Genomic DNA, 16,943 nt, shown 5'->3' with positions numbered 1-16,943 from the left:
GACCATGAACACCTAGAGTACCCTAAGACAACCATAACACAAGAAGATCTCCGGAGCTCCGTGTCATCATCCCTGGATCTTGAGAGAAGACCCCTGCAGTAGAAGGATCTGCAACCAGGCGCAAGCAGGTCATCATCTTCGACCACGGTACAATTGTCGCCGCGCTGCTTCCTCCTTTCTTGACACCAGCGCTGAGAGGGCATGGACATCAATCCAACACACCTGCAAGAGCCGTCGCCATCTTTGGCTTTGAGTACCGCGAAAAGTGTCCCTTTCAGAAGGAAGAAAAATTGAGTCATCCAACCGGTCCAGCACCGCGAAAAGTGTCCCTTCCGGAAGGAAGAAAACTCGAGTCATCCGACCGGTCCAGCACCGCGGCCAGGCCATCCGCTCGGACAAAGCAGGATCTCCCACCAGCATCGGCGCAAAGGAAGGAGAAGAACAGCAGCAGCAAATCATACCGACAAGAAAGAAGAAGGGTCTTCGTCTCTCTACATCCATCGCCCATCTGGGGACCCAAACGGCCAGTGCCAATGGACCTCCATCCACCATAGCCCGCGACCTCGACGAGATCCGGGCATCCCCCATCCCGCTGGCTCCTAGACGAAGGCAAAAGCCTCGCCTGACCACGGACGGAGCCCGGAGAAACTTATTCTGACGCGACACCACCGCAACGGCCTCGGCAGCGTCTCCCTCAACCCTAACCCTACCACACACCCACCAAGCGAACAGACCCGAGGTTTCCCCTCCCTCCCGCCGCCGTAGCGGCCGACAAAGAGAGAGGGAACCGGTGGCGCCACCGGCGGCGTGTAAGGGAACCCTCGTCGCCTCCCTAGATCGCCTCGTGCGATCCTACTTTTCCGGAGCGGAGCGGTCAGTTTTTTATGTAGCTACTACCATTTATTATGAAGGGATACCAGGAGATTTTCTTTGTTGATGTGTTTCAAAAAAATGTTAAATAAGCAGAGTCGAGGCGGGAGGGGCGTTGCGCGGAAGGACTACCCATCCCTAGGCCAAACGACACGTGTGAAGAGAAAGAAGTTCCAACCATGCAAGCCTGTCCTATTGACCAGAGTCAAGTAAGGGCATGTCCAACGCGGGGCTTAAACACAGGCGCCAGGGTCTAAATCCCGGTCAATTAGCGGTTGCTTTCTTTAATCCTGGTGCCGGGTGAAGCGTCGGCGCAAAAGTGTGCATCGAGCGCCAGGCACTTTTCCTTCCCGCTGTAAGCGCCCAGGCTGCTTGATTAGCCCATGTCGTTACCATCTGCCGTTGTAAGTCCAGGCGCTTAGATGACTTTTTAATTTTTAATCTTTAATTTTTCCTTCATTAGCGTCTATACAAGCGGCTCCCATTGGAGATGCCCTAATGATATTCAATTCATGTCGGTCAAGCTATTATTTCTTGACGACCAAGAAAGCTAATGTACAACTCGTTACAATTAACCAGAGAATTTCTTCGAACTTGATCACTTGAGCCCGAAATACTATAAACATCGAGTCGGCCTGCAACACCGCCGCCACTCATCCGGCCAAATTGCCGTCGACGCGTTCATCTCCTTGTTGAATCGCTGATGCGAACTCAACGACTCGCACGGCGCGGTGTGCGCACCTTTGCCGGCCAGCAATAGAAAGAAACGAAGGGCTGAGATCTACTCCACCCGCGGTGGAGCCACGGATTCCCAACTCACTGCCGAGTCGGTTTGGAACCGCCATACCCAGTTTCCGATCACGTACACAATAATAATCTGGTCAGAATAAACATCCATCAACGGAAGCGCGGATAAAGCGGCCGCACGTCTACCCCTCCGCTCGAAACCGACTTTGCTCTCGCGTGTGGCCGGGGAGGCGGCGGCGGCGTCGCGGCCGGGATCGACGAGAGTGCTGTGCGCCCGGCCGGCCTCGCCATGGCCAGCGAGGAGGGCCAGCTCAAGACGCGGGTGTCCGACCGTCTGATGGCGCTCGTGGGCTACTCCGAGGTCATGGTGGTGCGTCTGGTGCTCCGCCTCGCGCGGGACAGCGCCTCGCCGGCCGACCTCGCGGCGCGCCTCGTCGACCTCGCCGGCCTCCCCTCCTCCGCCGACACCGTCGCCTTCGCGGAGGACGTGCACGCCATGTTCCCCCGCAAGGGCTCCCGCGTCAGCGAGTACCGGAAGCAGGTGCAGGAGGCGGCGGCGTTCGCCAGGAAGCAGAGCGCCCTCAAGCTGCTCGACGATGAGGACGATGTCGCCAAAGACGCCGGCGCCACCGCCACCGCGTCGTCCTCTAACAACAGCGGCAGGAAGCGTTTCAGGCAGAAGGCCGCGAGCCAAGGGGATGACGACGGCGAGGAGGAGGCGAGTGTAGTGCGCGATTCAGGGCGGAAAGTGCGAGCGCGGCGTGGACCGGCGGAAGACGGCGGCGACTCTGGTGGGGAGGAACTACAGGAGATGGACCGTGACCAGATCGAGAAGGCTCAGCTCGACCGGCACATCAGAGAACGCGACGCGGCCAGCACTAGGAAACTGAAGGACCGGAAGCCGTCCAAGCGAGAACAGGGCGAGCTCGCCCGGCGGTCCGAAGCCATGGACAGGGGCGACACCTCGGAGCTCAGGACGGCCTCGCGGCACGCGTACCTGGAGAAGCGGAAGAAGATGAAGGTGGAGGAGATGCGAGACGAGATCATCGACAACGAGCTCATCTTCGACGGCGTCAAGATGACCAACGCCGAAGAGGAGGAATTCAGGCGCAGGAAGGAAATCTACGAGCTTGTCAAGGACCGCGTCGGAAAGGACGCCGACGCCGGCGACTACTACAGGATGCCAGAGGCATACGACGCCGCAGAAAACGTGGATCAGGCCAAGCGGTTCGCCGTTCCGAGGCAGCGGTACCATGACCCCGAGGCGTCGGCGGCGAGAGACGGCAAGAGGAGCAGTTTCTTCTCGGAGCAGGAGGCCTGGGAAGAGCAGCAGATAAGGAAGTCTCGGCTGCACTTTGGATCAGGTGATGGTGGCCGGGCCGGCGGCGGCTACGAGCTCGTCTTGGAAGACGTGGTCGACTTCGTCAAGTCGACGGTGCAGTCCGGCGCCGAGCCGGACGGCGAGATGGACGAACTGGCCGAGGCCGTCGACGCCAAGGTCAAGTTACAGCGGGAGCTGCAGGACGAGCGGAAGAACCTACCCGTGTACAAGTTCAAGGACGATCTGCTCAAGGCCATCGAGAAGTACCAGGTGCTGATCATCGTCGGAGAGACCGGCTCCGGCAAGACCACGCAGATACCGCAGTACCTCCACGAGGCTGGGTACACGGCCAAGGGGAAGAAGATCGCGTGCACGCAGCCGCGGCGCGTGGCGGCCATGAGCGTGGCGGCGAGGGTGGCGCAGGAGCTGGGCGTCAAGCTCGGGCACGAGGTCGGCTACTCCATCAGGTTCGAGGACTGCACCTCGGACAAGACGGTGATCAAGTACATGACGGACGGGATGCTCCTGCGCGAGTTCCTCGGCGAGCCGGACCTGGCGAGCTACAGCGTGGTGATCGTGGACGAGGCGCACGAGCGCACGCTCTCCACCGACGTCCTCTTCGGCCTGGTAAAGGACATCGCGCGCTTCCGGCCGGACGTGAAGCTGCTCATCTCCAGCGCGACGCTCAACGCCGAGAGGTTCAGCGACTTCTTCGACGAGGCCCCCATCTTCAAGATCCCCGGGAGGCGGTACAAGGTGGACATCCACTACACCACGGCGCCGGAGGCGGACTACATCGCCGCCGCCGTCGTCACGGTCCTGCAGCTGCACGTCAAGCAGCCCGCCGGCGACATCCTGCTGTTCCTCACGGGGCAGGAGGAGATCGAGACGGTGGAAGAGCTGCTGAAGCAGAAGATGAGGACGGTCGGCAGCAAGATTGCGGAGCTGGTGATCTGCCCGATCTACGCGAACCTGCCCACCGAGCTCCAGGCCAAGATCTTCGAGCCGACGCCGGAGGGCGCCCGCAAGGTGGTTCTGGCGACCAACATCGCCGAGACGTCGCTGACCATCGACGGGATCAAGTACGTGATCGACCCGGGCTTCTGCAAGCTCAAGTCGTACAACCCGCGCACGGGCATGGAGTCGCTGCGCGTGGAGCCCATCTCCAAGGCGTCGGCGGACCAGCGCGCCGGCCGGTCGGGGCGCACGGGCCCGGGCAAGTGCTTCCGCCTCTTCACGGAGTACAACTTCAGGCATGACCTGGACGACGACACGGTCCCGGAGATCCAGAGGAGCAACCTGGCCAACGTGGTGCTGCGGCTCAAGGCGCTGGGCATCAACGACCTGGTGGGCTTCGACTTCATGGACCCGCCGGCGTCGGAGGCGCTGCTCAAGGCCCTGGAGGAGCTCTTCGCCCTCGGCGCGCTCAACAGCCGCGGCGAGCTCACCAAGACCGGGAGGCGGATGGCGGAGTTCCCCCTGGACCCCATGCTCTCCAAGGCCATCGTGGCGTCGGAGAAGTACGGGTGCTCCGAGGAGGTGGTGACCATCGCGGCCATGCTGTCGGCCGGCAACGCCGTCTTCTACCGGCCCAAGGACAAGCTGGTGCTCGCCGACACGGCGCGGCAGGCCTTCCACGCGGGCAACGTCGGCGACCATGTGGCGCTGCTCAACGTGTACAGCGCGTGGAGGGAGTCGGGCTACTCGTCGCAGTGGTGCCGCGAGAACTTCGTGCAGCCGCGCACCATGAAGCGCGCGCGGGACGTGCGGGACCAGCTGGAGGCGCTGCTGGAGCGGGTGGAGATCGAGCACTGCTCCGGCGCCGGCGACCTCGACGGGATAAGGAAGGCGGTCACGGCGGGATACTTCCGCAACGCCGCGCGGCGGCAGAAGGACGGGTCGTACCGTGCCGTCAAGAGCCGGCAGACGGTGTTCGTGCACCCGAGCTCCGGGATGGCGGATGTGCCGCCGGCGTGGGTGGTGTACCACGAGCTGGTGCTGACCAGCAAGGAGTACATGCGGCAGGTGACGGAGCTCAAGCCGGAGTGGCTGCTGGAGATCGCGCCGCACTATTACCAGCGCAAGGACATCGACGGGCACCAGCCGAAGAAGACGGGCAAGGACAAAGGTCCAGCGGCGAGGCAAACCTGAACCTCGACAATATTTCGACCTATTAATCCTGGAATTCAAATTTGTGTATAAAGATTATTCTTTTTACTCTACTTGTTTGTGTAAGATAAAAAATCCAGTGACGACGCACTACTACATTCTCTCCATTTCAAATTAATTGAAGTATGTCCCCAAATAAGCTTCTTTTAAGTGTATAAACAAATTCTAATCATGAAACTAATATATTTTATGATGAATCTAATGAAACTAATTTAGTAGGACCAAGCTAAAACTTTAAATTAGCTTATCATATCAAGCCCAGCAAAAGGCACATCAGTTAAATTAAACTTGAAATACAAGTATCAGCGCATAGGTTTCCACTTATCATGGGCAATTCCTACATGCCATGGCCTTCTTGAAAAGGAAAAAGAAATCTACATGACATGGTATTGTTGAGATGCTACATACTATTGCCAGTTTCCATACTGCTGCTGCTGGTTTCGAGAGCCAGCTTGTGGGGGATAATTTGGCCCCCGGCCTGGGCCGCCGCCAGGACCATAAGGACCGGCTTGTGGAAAGTTTGGAGCACCACCATAGCCACCGCTGCTGCCGCCACCCCTTGGGCCACCGCCAGGGTACGGAGGAGGCCCTCGACCTTGTTGAGGGGGGTAAGGGCCACTCCCATAGCCGCCACCTTGCCCTCCACGGTTCGGATACCCTCCACCACCTTGGTTCCCGCCCGGTGGGTACCTGTTTGGCCCTCCTGGCCCTCGGGGCTTTCCATAGTGATGATTTGACCCAGATGCCATTGGTGGATGCGGGTTGTTGGTAGGCTGGGCTGGCCTTATTTGATGGCCTGATTGCTGGATTGGGGGCAAACGGGCATGAGGAGGCTGAGGATGATGCGTCTTTTGCCGCTTTGCAGCAGCATCATCAGCTTGCCGCTGCTGTTGACGTCTTTTCTTTGTCTGATATTCATGTGAAGCCTCATACTTTGGCAAGCTGCATCAGCAAACACAAAAGGAAATGGACATCAATTAATTAATCATAGTGGGGTATGTCTTAATAGAACTTAGGATGATTATGGCAAGCCACGAGTCAGGGAACGGAAAAGGCCTACGAGCATCACCTTTTAGGATCACATGGTAGGGGATCAGTCCAGAAATATTCAGAGTCAAGAGCTTCATTTGCAGATATCCTCTGGAGAGTGCAAGTCATGTCAAATTATGGTTGAATAATAAAAAGAATTGGCAGTTACGAAAACATGAACAAAAAAGCCAGGCTCACAAACACTTCGCATATCAAAGCATATAAACGTAAGCAAACAAGAAGCAACTATACCTTTGACGGGTCCAATGTTAACATCCTCTCCAGCAGATCCAGAGCATGAAAATCAAAACTAGAACCACACATGGTAAGCAAACACTCTTCCGAAAGGGCAACTGAGCAAGCTTCAAGTACAAAAGATGAAAAGAGAAGTACGAGTATAATACATAGTACTTACTGTTTAAAAGCATCCTTAACATGCCTCTTCAATTGGCGGGGAGGCTTCAAATTATTATACCATGGCATTTTTGTCACACCCGGCCAAATCAATTCGTCAGGGGTACCACAAAGCTCGAATATTTTGGTCAGTTGGTCTGGCTGCACAAAATATCAGAGACAAGCGGATTACTCGTGATTGCAGTAGACTACAAGTTCAAGCTTGGAACAAATACACTTTAGTGCTAGGTGATTCCAGATACTGACTGGAAGTGCCTCAAAGTAAAGAACTGCTGGGCTAGACAGGGAGCAACTATATTTTTATAACCACGAAGAGAACCACGCACATTTTGAAGAAATTAAGAGTAAAGATGAATGAGGACAGAGGAGTTAATTTCAGGTTTCTCTTGCAAAGTAGAGAAGCATTCCCTAACTTCCAAAACATCTACAACGAGATTGGTGCACTTCTTTTTTCACATAACAGGGCTACTACAAGAATGGAATTTGTTTCCCTACTGTAACCAACTTTAAATGTATAGCTAAAGATTATTTGTAGATATGGAGAATTTTGTAAGAGTGTTCGAACTAACAAGAGCAACATTTTCACATAACAGGAGTACAAACATAGTAGGATGTGTTTTTCCTTCCATAACCAAGTTGAAATGTCTAGCTTCACATGGCTAGATATTCCCTAAGTACGATTTGTTGTAGGATATATATCCAACAGTGTACAGTCTATAGGAGATATTCCCCGAGTAGTAGAAAAATAGTAGGATGTGTTGCCGTCAGATAGATATGGATAATTTTGCAACATTGTACAATCTCTAGTTTTCCCCAGGTGTGTTACACATGGCTGCTAGTTTATCTTTACCTAGATGCTCTAGCTTCACATCATGACATATATTCTCCAAGTAGTACAAAAATAGTAGGATGTGTTGCCGTCATAGTTAAAAAAGGCGCGCCTAAGCGAGCGCTTAAGCGCACCTGGGCTCTAGGCGTTGGCAAAACGCATTGTGCATAACTACGCTTAATCTGTGCATAACTGCGCATAAGTATGCGCTTTGGTCAGTAAAGCGCAAGGCGGTGGCAAAACGCACAATTAACGCCTAGCGCTTTTTTGAACTACTTGCCGTCAGATAGATATGGATAAGCTTGCAACATTGTACAATCTCTAGTACTCCCCAGGTGTGTTACACATGCAAATGGCTGCTAGTTTCTCTTTACCTCAATGCTCCAGCTTCACATTATGATATATATTCCCAGTCTTTCATAATTATAAAAAATGATTCTTACACTATTTAGGTTTGAGAACTAAATGAATTGAAGATATTCAATTGATAATAAGTATATTCCAAGTCTCTCCATAGTCATATTTAATGGATAATAAATTAAAGATATTCCAAGTCTCTTCATAGTCATAACATTAAGTATTTGACAGCTAATAGGAATTATGATAATAACAAAACTCATCACATCAAATAAGCAATTGATAAAAATAATCTGTCCAACACCATTAGAAACCATACCTCATTCTTTCCAGGCAGTATTGGCTTTCCATTGAGAAGCTCTGCAAAAATACAACCCACCGACCACATGTCCACCGCTGGCCCATATTTTGTGCTTCCTAGCAGCAACTCTGGAGGTCTGAAATCATTAACCCAACAAAAGAGTCAGCAAGATCCAATTACAAACACTGCACTAGATAACTTGCAAGCCGAAAGGATAACACTGCAATACCTGTACCACAGAGTGATCACACGGTTAGTGAGGTTTGCGTTATGATCACTCGAAAATGATCTTGCTAGGCCAAAATCAGCCAGTTTTAAGTTACCCTCATTGTCTATCAAGAGGTTAGATCCTGCAGGAGTAAATTTTGATACATGGTTAGCATAAAAACAACAAAGTCACTGTCACAACATAACATCCAAATTCATGCAAATTGTCTGCCATAGATACCTTTAATATCACGATGCAGAACTTGATTGATATGGCAATAGTGAAGGCCCGTGAGGAGTTGCTTCATGTAGCACTGGTACATGACATTATGTCAGGAACCACACTTGTACTAGCAACCAGTACCATCATCATACACTTATGGATGGTTTTACCTTAATCTGTGGAATGGTGAAGCGCATCCCAGGCTTATCAGCCAACCCAGTCAAGTCATGGTCCATGTACTCAAAGACCATGTAAATGCTCCCTTTGTACTTGTTGCCATCGACTATGGAACAACAACACGACAGGTCAAATGGCAAAACTAGGCAACGGACCATTCATTTTAGTTTTTTGAGAGAAGAAGAATCAGAAACACTAATATCGTTCTTAGAAGAGAACCATACTTTGCTTCCCCTGCTCGTCTCTGTCCGGCCCTGCAAGAATCAATCCAATCCATTAGTCCTCTGGACGCAGGCAGTTAACAACCAAACATGATGTCCTTCTGATTCGTGGGATGATTAGTCGAACCTGGGGATGTGACGATCTCCTTGAGCTGGATGACGTTCTGGTGGTGCAGCTTCTTGAGGATTTTGATCTCGCGGATGGCCGTGATAGGGAACTGCGCCGAATCAAGAATAGAAAGCCTCAGAGCCAAGAACATCATTTAGGGAAGGAAAAAAAAGGAAGACGCGGCGGGATACTTACGCCCTCGCGCTCGTTGTCCATGCGGATCTTCTTGAGCGCGACAATCTCCTTGGTCTCCGTCTCCTTGGCCATGAACACTTGCCTGGCAACAACAAAGACGAGGCAGCCGAATCAGACCGACGGATATGCGTTTCGCGGGATTGGGGGATTGGGATTGAGGGGTCGATAGGCGCGTACCCGTATGTGCCCTCGCCGATCTGCTCGAGCTTCTCGAAGCAGTCGACGCCGCGGGAGCCCCACGACGGGTAGTCGTCGAGGTTGAGCTGCCCCGGCGCCGCCGTCGCCATGGCTTGCGGCGCTTTCCCCTCGCGGCGAGTTAGGGTTTAGGGGACGCGACGCGAGGATTGGGTTGGTGGGGGCGTGGGAAAGGAAAGGAACGGGGCCGAAGAAGCCTGAACAAGTCGAGTCGGGTTGGTTGTCATAAGCTTCAATCGTGTCCGTCCGTTCTCCGGGTAGTCGTGTGATGAGATTGAACACGTGCGTGTTTCGGTGTTTCTATCTCTTTTCCCCCCTTTTTTTCCGATTATGGGGTATTAGATAGGAAAAAGGCAGAATAATCGACACATTTTCTAAAAAAATAAAGTGCAACATTACAATCATGTCAAATTTTAAATTTAAGCTCTTTTTTTTACTGTGGACCTATGAAAAACAAACTCAACGTCATTTTTTATAATAAACATGGGAATTTGAAGAAACACAACAATAAAATGGCATTGCCATCTTTGATGTTTACGACATTGCATGTGTGTTTGAGGGATTCTTTGTATTGTACGATTTTCTTGTATGATGTGCTTCCTTCACAAAGGTTCAAATTTGATTAGGGTAGAAACTTGGGTTTGAGGTTGTGCTAGAAATTTGCACTGCTAGCGGGTAGAGGTGCGGCGAAAGAACCCGTCCAGATGCTTGTTGTTGTTTTGGCAAGAAAAAAGCAATTTTGTAAAATGTCACATGATCAAACTTTAATTAGCTCTTTGCCGAGCTTACTGTATATCAACTGGTGGTCTCAGCACATGTCATGGTAAATATGAAAAGAAAGTTTATCTTTCGGTAGAAGTAGTCACTTCTTATCTAAGGTCTGAAACAACTCTAAACATCTAAAAACAATAGAAAAATTGTCCCAGCAATTTTAAAATCCTTATAGACAATGGAAAGTAAGCACTGCCTAGTAGCGAACAATTACCATATGTCGTTTCATTTTACATCACGGGCTTGTTTCTTTTTCAATGAAAGTAGAATTAGGGGCACTGCCCTGAAGATCATTCTTTTTACATCATGGTCCTTTGAAAGGCCGGTGCAACCATTGTTTTTCTCAAATGTGCAGAGCATGCGCACTATATATTAAAGAAGGGAAAGGGGGAGAGGCCCTCCACGTTGGGTGTTACATGAAGTTACATTACATGAAACCCAACTACACCGCAAAGGTAAAAAACTACACTTCTACTCTCTCATACTCTCCCCACCTAGCCACAGCCCTAAAGAGAGTTTCCATGTCTCCCTTTATAAGTCCCGCATCCTTCCAAGCCCTACCTTCCTTCTCAATGGTTTGCAACAAGACTCGCAAGGATGGTGTGGCTCCATAAAAAACGATGGCGTTCCAGTGCTTCCATAGCTCCCATAGGACAAGGAGGATGGTCGTCCTCATTTTCTTCATGCTCTGGCTCGTGCCGTTCTTCTCCGCATACCACTCCACCAATGTTGTTTCGCTTGTCGGTACCCAATCTGGCTTGTCCAGAGCCACACAGACAACAGTCCAAAAGCTCCCTAGCCATGATGCAGTTCAGCAGAATATGCCTAATGGTCTCCTCATGCTGGGCGCATAAAGGGCAAGCGTCATGGTGATCAAGGCCATGTCGGGCCAGCCGGTCCGCCGTCCAGCATCTACCTTGAATTGCAAGCCAGGTGAAGAAGCGACGGCGTAGCGGTGCCCTTGATGACCATGTGAAGACAGCAGTCGGCGACACTTCATGGCCCCAAAAATTAGCCTGATAGGCAGAACTGCATGAGTATGTACCATCCGGTTCCCAGGCCCAATTAATCTCATCAATGGCCTCCGGAATCAGGGTCACCCGATTGACCTGCGTGAAGGAAATATGCCCTAGAGGCAATAATAAAGTTATTATTTATTTCCTCATATCATGATAAATGTTTATTATTCATGCTAGAATTGTATTAACCGGAAACATGATACATGTGTGAATACATAGACAAACAGATTGTCACTAGTATGCATCTACTTGACTAGCTCGTTGATCAAAGATGGTTATGTTTCCTAACCATAGACATGAGTTGTCATTTGATAAACGGGATCACATCATTAGGAGAATGATGTGATTGACTTGACCCATTTCGTCGGCTTAGCACTTGATCGTTTTAGTTTACTGCTATTGCTTTCTTCATGACTTATACATGTTCCTATGACTATGAGATTATGTAACTCCCGATTACCGGAGGAACACGTTGTGTGCTACCAAACGTCACAACGTAACTGGGTGATTATAAAGGTGCTCTACAGGTGTCTCTGATGGTACTTGTTGAGTTGACATAGATCAAGATTAGGATTTGTCACTCCGATTGTCGGAAAGGTATCTCTGGGCCCATTCGGTAATGCACATCACTATAAGCCTTGCAAGCATTGTAACTAATGAGTTAGTTGCGGTATGATGCATTACAGAATGAGTAAAGAGACTTGCCGGTAAACAGATTGAACTAGGTATTGAGATACCAACGACCGAATCCCGGGCAAGTAACATACCGATGACAAAGGGAACAACGTATGCTGTTATGCGGTTTGACCGATAAAGATTCATAGAATATATGGGAGCTAATATGAACATCCAGGTTCCGCTATTGGTTATTGACCGGAGATGTGTCTCGGTCATGTCTACATAGTTCTCAAACCCGTAGGGTCCGCACGCTTAAAGTTCGGTGACGATCGGTATTATGAGTTTTTGTGTTTTGATGTACTGAAGGTAGTTCGGAGTCCCGGATATGATCACGTACATGACGAGGAGTCTCGAAATGGTCGAGACGTAAAGATCGATATATTGGACGACTATATTCGGACACCGGAAGTGTTTCGGGTGATTTCGGAGAAAACTAGAGTGCCGGAGGGTTACCGGAACCCCCCCGGGAGAAATAATGGGCCTTATGGGCCTTAGTGGAGATAGAGAGGGCTGGCCTAGGGCAGGCCGCGCACCCCTCCCCCTCTAGTCCGAATTGGACTAGGAGAGGGGGCGGGGCCACCCTTTCCTTCTCCCTCTCCCACTTCCTTTTCCCTCCTAGTAGGAGTAGGAAAGAGGGGAGTCCTAGTTCTACTCCTACTAGGAGGAGGACTCCTCCTCCTGGCGCGCCATAGAGGGCCGGCCGACTTCCCCCCCCCCCCTTGCTCCTTTATATACGGGGGCAGGGGGCACCTCTAGACACAAGTTGATCATTGATCCCTTAGCCGTGTGCGGTGCCCCCCTCCACCATAATCCACCTCGATCATATCGTAGCGGTGCTTAGGCGAAACCCTGCGTCGGTAGCAACATCATCACCGTCAACACGCCGTCGTGCTGATGGGACTCTCCCGTGAAGCTCTGCTGTATCGGAGTTCATGGGACGTCATCGAGCTGAACGTGTGCTGAACTCGGAGGTGCCGTGCGTTCGGTACTTGGATCGATCGGATCGTGAAGACGTTTGACTACATCAACCGCGTTCTCATAACGCTTCCGCTTACGGTCTACGAGGGTACGTGGACGATACTCTCCCCTCTTGTTGCTATGCATCACCATGATCTTGCGTGTGCGTAGGAAATTGTTTGAAATTACTACGTTCCCCAACAGTGGCATCAGAGCCAGGTTTATGCGTAGATGTTATATGCACAAGTAGAACACAAGTGAGTTGTGGGCGATACAAGTCATACTACTTACCAGCATGTCATACTTTGGTTCGGTGGTATTGTTGGATGAAGCGGCCTGGACCGACATTACGCGTACGCTTACGCGAGACTGGTTGTATCGACGTGCTTTGCACACAGGTGGCTGGCGGGTGTCAGTTTCTCCAACTTTAGTTGAACCGAGTGTGGCTACGCCCGATCCTTGAGAAGGTTAGAACAACACTAACTTGACAAACTATCGTTGTGGTTTTGATGCGTAGGTAAGAACGGTTCTTGCTCAGCCCATAGCAGCCACGTAAAACTTGTAACAACAAAGTAGAGGACGTCCAACTTGTTTTTGCAGGGCATGTTGTGATGTGATATGGTCAAGACATGATGCTATATTCTGTTGTATGAGATGATCATGTTTTGTAACCGAGTTAACGGCAAATGGCAGGAGCCATATGGTTGTCGCTTTATTGTATGCAATGCAATCGCCCTGTAATTGCTTTACTTTACCACTAAGCGGTAGCGATAGTCGTAGAAGCAATAGTTGGCGAGACGACAACGATGCTATGATGGAGATCAAGGTGTCGCGCCGGTGACAATGGTGATCATGACGGTGCTCCGGAGATGGAGATCACAGGCACAAGATGATGATGGCTATATCATATCACTTATATTGATTGCATGTGATGTTTATCTTTTATGCATCTTATTTTGCTTAGATCGACGGTAGCATTATAAGATGATCTCTCACTAAATTTCAAGGTACAAGTGTTCTCCCTGAGTATGCACCGTTGCGAAAGTTCGTCGTGCCGAGACACCAAGTGATGATCGGGTGTGATAAGCTCTACGTTCACATACAACAGGTGCAAGCTAGTTTTGCACATGCGGAATACTTGGGTTAAACTTGACGAGCCTAGCAGATGCAGATATGGCCTCAGAACACTGGAGAACAAAAGGTCGAGCATGAATCATATAGAAGATATGATCAACATATTGATGTTCACCATTGAAAACTACTCCATCTCACGTGATGATTGGACATGGTTTAGCTGATATGGATCACGTGATCACTTAGATGATTATAGGGATGTCTATTTAAGTGGGAGTTCTTTAATAATTTGATTAACTGAACCTTAATTTATCATGAACTTAGTACCTGATAGTATTTTGCATGTCTATGTTGTTGTAGATAGATGGCCCGTGGTGTTATTCCGTTGAATTTTAATACGTTCCTTGAGAAAGCAAAGTTGAAAGATGATGGTAGCAATTACACGGACTGGGTCCGTAACTTGAGGATTATCCTCATTGCTGCACAAAAGAATTACGTCCTAGAAGCACCGCTAAGTGCCAAACCTGCTGCAGGAGCAACACCAAATGTTATGAACGTCTGGCAGAGCAAAGCTGATGACTACTCGATAGTTTAGTGTGCCATGCTTTACAGCTTAGAACCGGGCCTTCAACAATGTTTTGAATGTCATGGAGCATATGAGATGTTCCAGGAGTTGAAGTTAATATTTCAAGCAAATGCCCGGATTGAGAGATATGAAGTATCCGATAAGTTCTACAGCTGCAAGATAGAGGAGAATAGTTCTGTCAGTGAACATATACTCAGAATGTTTGGGTACCATAACCACTTGACTCAAATGGGAGTTAATCTTCTTGTTGATAGTGTCATTGACAGAGTTCTTCAATCACTGCCACTAAGCTACAAGAACTTCGTGATGAACTATAACATGCAAGAGATGAATAAAACAATTCCCGAGCTCTTCGCAATGCTAAAGGTTGCGGAGGTAGAAATCAAGAAGGAGCATCAAGTGTTGATGGTTAACAAGACCACCAGTTTCAAGAAAAAGGGTAAAGGGAAGAAGAAAGGGAACTTCAAGAAGAACGGCAAACAAGTTGTTGCTCAAGAGAAGAAACCCAAGTATGGACCTAAGCCTGAGATTGAGTGCTTCTACTGCAAACAGACTGGTCACTGGAAGCGGAACTGCCCCAAGTATTTGGCGGATAAGAAGGGTGGCAAGGTGAACAAAGGTATATGTGATATACATGTTATTGATGTGTACCTTACTAATTCTCGCAGTAGTGCCTGGGTATTTGATACTGGTTCTGTTGATAATATTTGCAACTCGAAACATGGACTACAAATTAAGCGAAGATTGGCAAAGGACGAGGTGACGATGCGCGTGGGAAATGGTTCCAAAGTCGATGTGATCACTGTCGGCACGCTACCTCTACATCTACCTTCGGGATTAGTATTAGACCTGAATAATTGTTATTTGGTGACAGCGTTAAGCATGAACATTATATCTGGATCTTGTTTGATGCGAGACGGTTATTCATTCTAATCATAGAATAATGGTTGTTCTATTTATATGAGTAATATCTTTTATGGTCATGCACCCTTAAAGAGTGGTCTATTCTTTTTGAATCTCGATAGTGGAGATACACATATTCATAGTATTGAAGCTAAAAGATGCAGAGTTCATAATGATAGTGCAACTTATTTGTGGCACTGCTGTTTAGGTCATATTGGTATAAATCGCATGAAGAAACTCCATTCTAATGGACTTTTGGAATCACTTGGTTATGAATCACTTGGTACTTGCAGAACGTGCCTCATGGGCAAGATGACTAAAACGCCGTTCTCCGGAACTATGGAGCAAGCATCAGATTTGTTGGAAATCATACATACTAATGTATGTGGTCCGATGAATATTGAGGCTCGTGGCGGGTATCGTTATTTTCTCACCTTCAGAGATGATTTGAGCAGATATGGGTATATGTACTTGATGAAACATAAGTCTGAAACATTTGAAAAGTTCAAAGAATTTCAGAGTGAAGTGGAAAATCATCGTAACAAGAAAATAAAGTTTCTACGATCTGATCGTGGAGGAGAATATTTGAGTTACGAGTTTGGTCTTCATTTGAAACAATGCGAAATAGTTTCGCAACTCACGCCACCCGGAACACCACAGCGTAATGGTGTGTCTGAACGTTGTAATCGTACTTTACTAGATATGGTGCGATCTATGATGTCTCTTACTGATTTACCGCTATTGTTTTGGGGTTATGCTTTAGAGACGGCTGCATTCACGTTAAATAGGGCACCATCTAAATCCGTTGAGACGACTCCTTATGAACTGTGGTTTGGCAAGAAACCAAAGTTGTCATTTCTTAAAGTTTGGGGTTGCGATGCTTATGTGAAAAAGCTTCAACCTGATAAGCTCGAACCCAAATCAGATAAATATGTCTTCATAGGATACCCAAAAGAGACAGTTGGGTACACCTTCTATCACAGATCTGAAGGCAAGACTTTTGTTGCTAAGAATGGATCCTTTCTAGAGAAGCAGTTTCTCTCGAAAGAAGTGAGTGGGAGGAAAGTAGAACTTGATGAGGTAACTGTACCTGCTCCCTTATTGGAAAGTAGTTCATCACAGAAACCGATTTCTGTGACACCTACACCAATTAGTGAGGAAGCTAATGATGATGATCATGAAACTTCAGATCAAGTTACTACCGAACCTCATAGGTCAACTAGAGTAAGATCCGCACCAGAGTGGTACGGTAATCCTGTTCTGGAAGTCATGTTACTAGACCATGACGAACCTACGAACTATGAGGAAGCGATGATGAGCCTAGATTCTGCAAAATGGCTTGAGGCCATGAAATCTGAGATGGGATCCATGTATGAGAACAAAGTGTGGACTTTGGTTGACTTGCCCGATGATCGGCAAGCCATCGAGAATAAATGGCTCTTCAAGAAGAAGAGAGACGTTGATGGTAATGTTACTGTCTACAAAGCTCGACTTGTTGTGAAAGGTTTTCGACAAGTTCAAGGAGTTGACTACGATGAGACCTTCTCACCCGTAGCTATGCTTAAGTCCGTCCGAATCATGTTAGCTATTG

At 49.0% G+C, this 16,943-nt stretch overlaps 2 protein-coding genes across 2 annotated transcripts; one reads left to right on the top strand and one right to left on the bottom strand.

The window, feature by feature from the left end:
• The first annotated feature begins 1,745 nt into the window (after positions 1-1,745).
• LOC125516296 (pre-mRNA-splicing factor ATP-dependent RNA helicase DEAH1-like) lies at positions 1,746-5,183 on the top strand. The gene has a single exon (XM_048681782.1). It carries the CDS (start codon positions 1,907-1,909, stop codon positions 5,087-5,089), a length of 3,183 nt encoding a protein of 1,060 aa, XP_048537739.1. The 5' UTR covers positions 1,746-1,906; the 3' UTR covers positions 5,090-5,183.
• A 151-nt stretch (positions 5,184-5,334) lies between these two features.
• On the bottom strand, positions 5,335-9,572 carry LOC125516305 (cyclin-dependent kinase C-2-like). Its single transcript, XM_048681793.1, has 12 exons — positions 9,347-9,572; positions 9,170-9,251; positions 8,993-9,083; positions 8,869-8,898; positions 8,638-8,750; positions 8,486-8,558; positions 8,267-8,387; positions 8,056-8,173; positions 6,552-6,691; positions 6,389-6,446; positions 6,177-6,247; positions 5,335-6,049 (listed from the first exon to the last, which is right to left on the bottom strand). The coding sequence occupies exons 1-12, from the start codon at positions 9,454-9,456 to the stop codon at positions 5,515-5,517; spliced, it is 1,542 nt and encodes a 513-aa protein (XP_048537750.1). The 5' UTR covers positions 9,457-9,572; the 3' UTR covers positions 5,335-5,514.
• Positions 9,573-16,943: the final 7,371 nt, after the last annotated feature.

Source organism: Triticum urartu, chromosome 1 (genome assembly GCF_003073215.2).
Source record: "Triticum urartu cultivar G1812 chromosome 1, Tu2.1, whole genome shotgun sequence".
Classification (NCBI taxonomy): Eukaryota; Viridiplantae; Streptophyta; class Magnoliopsida; order Poales; family Poaceae; genus Triticum; species Triticum urartu.
This window is presented reverse-complemented; position numbering and strand designations above follow the sequence as displayed.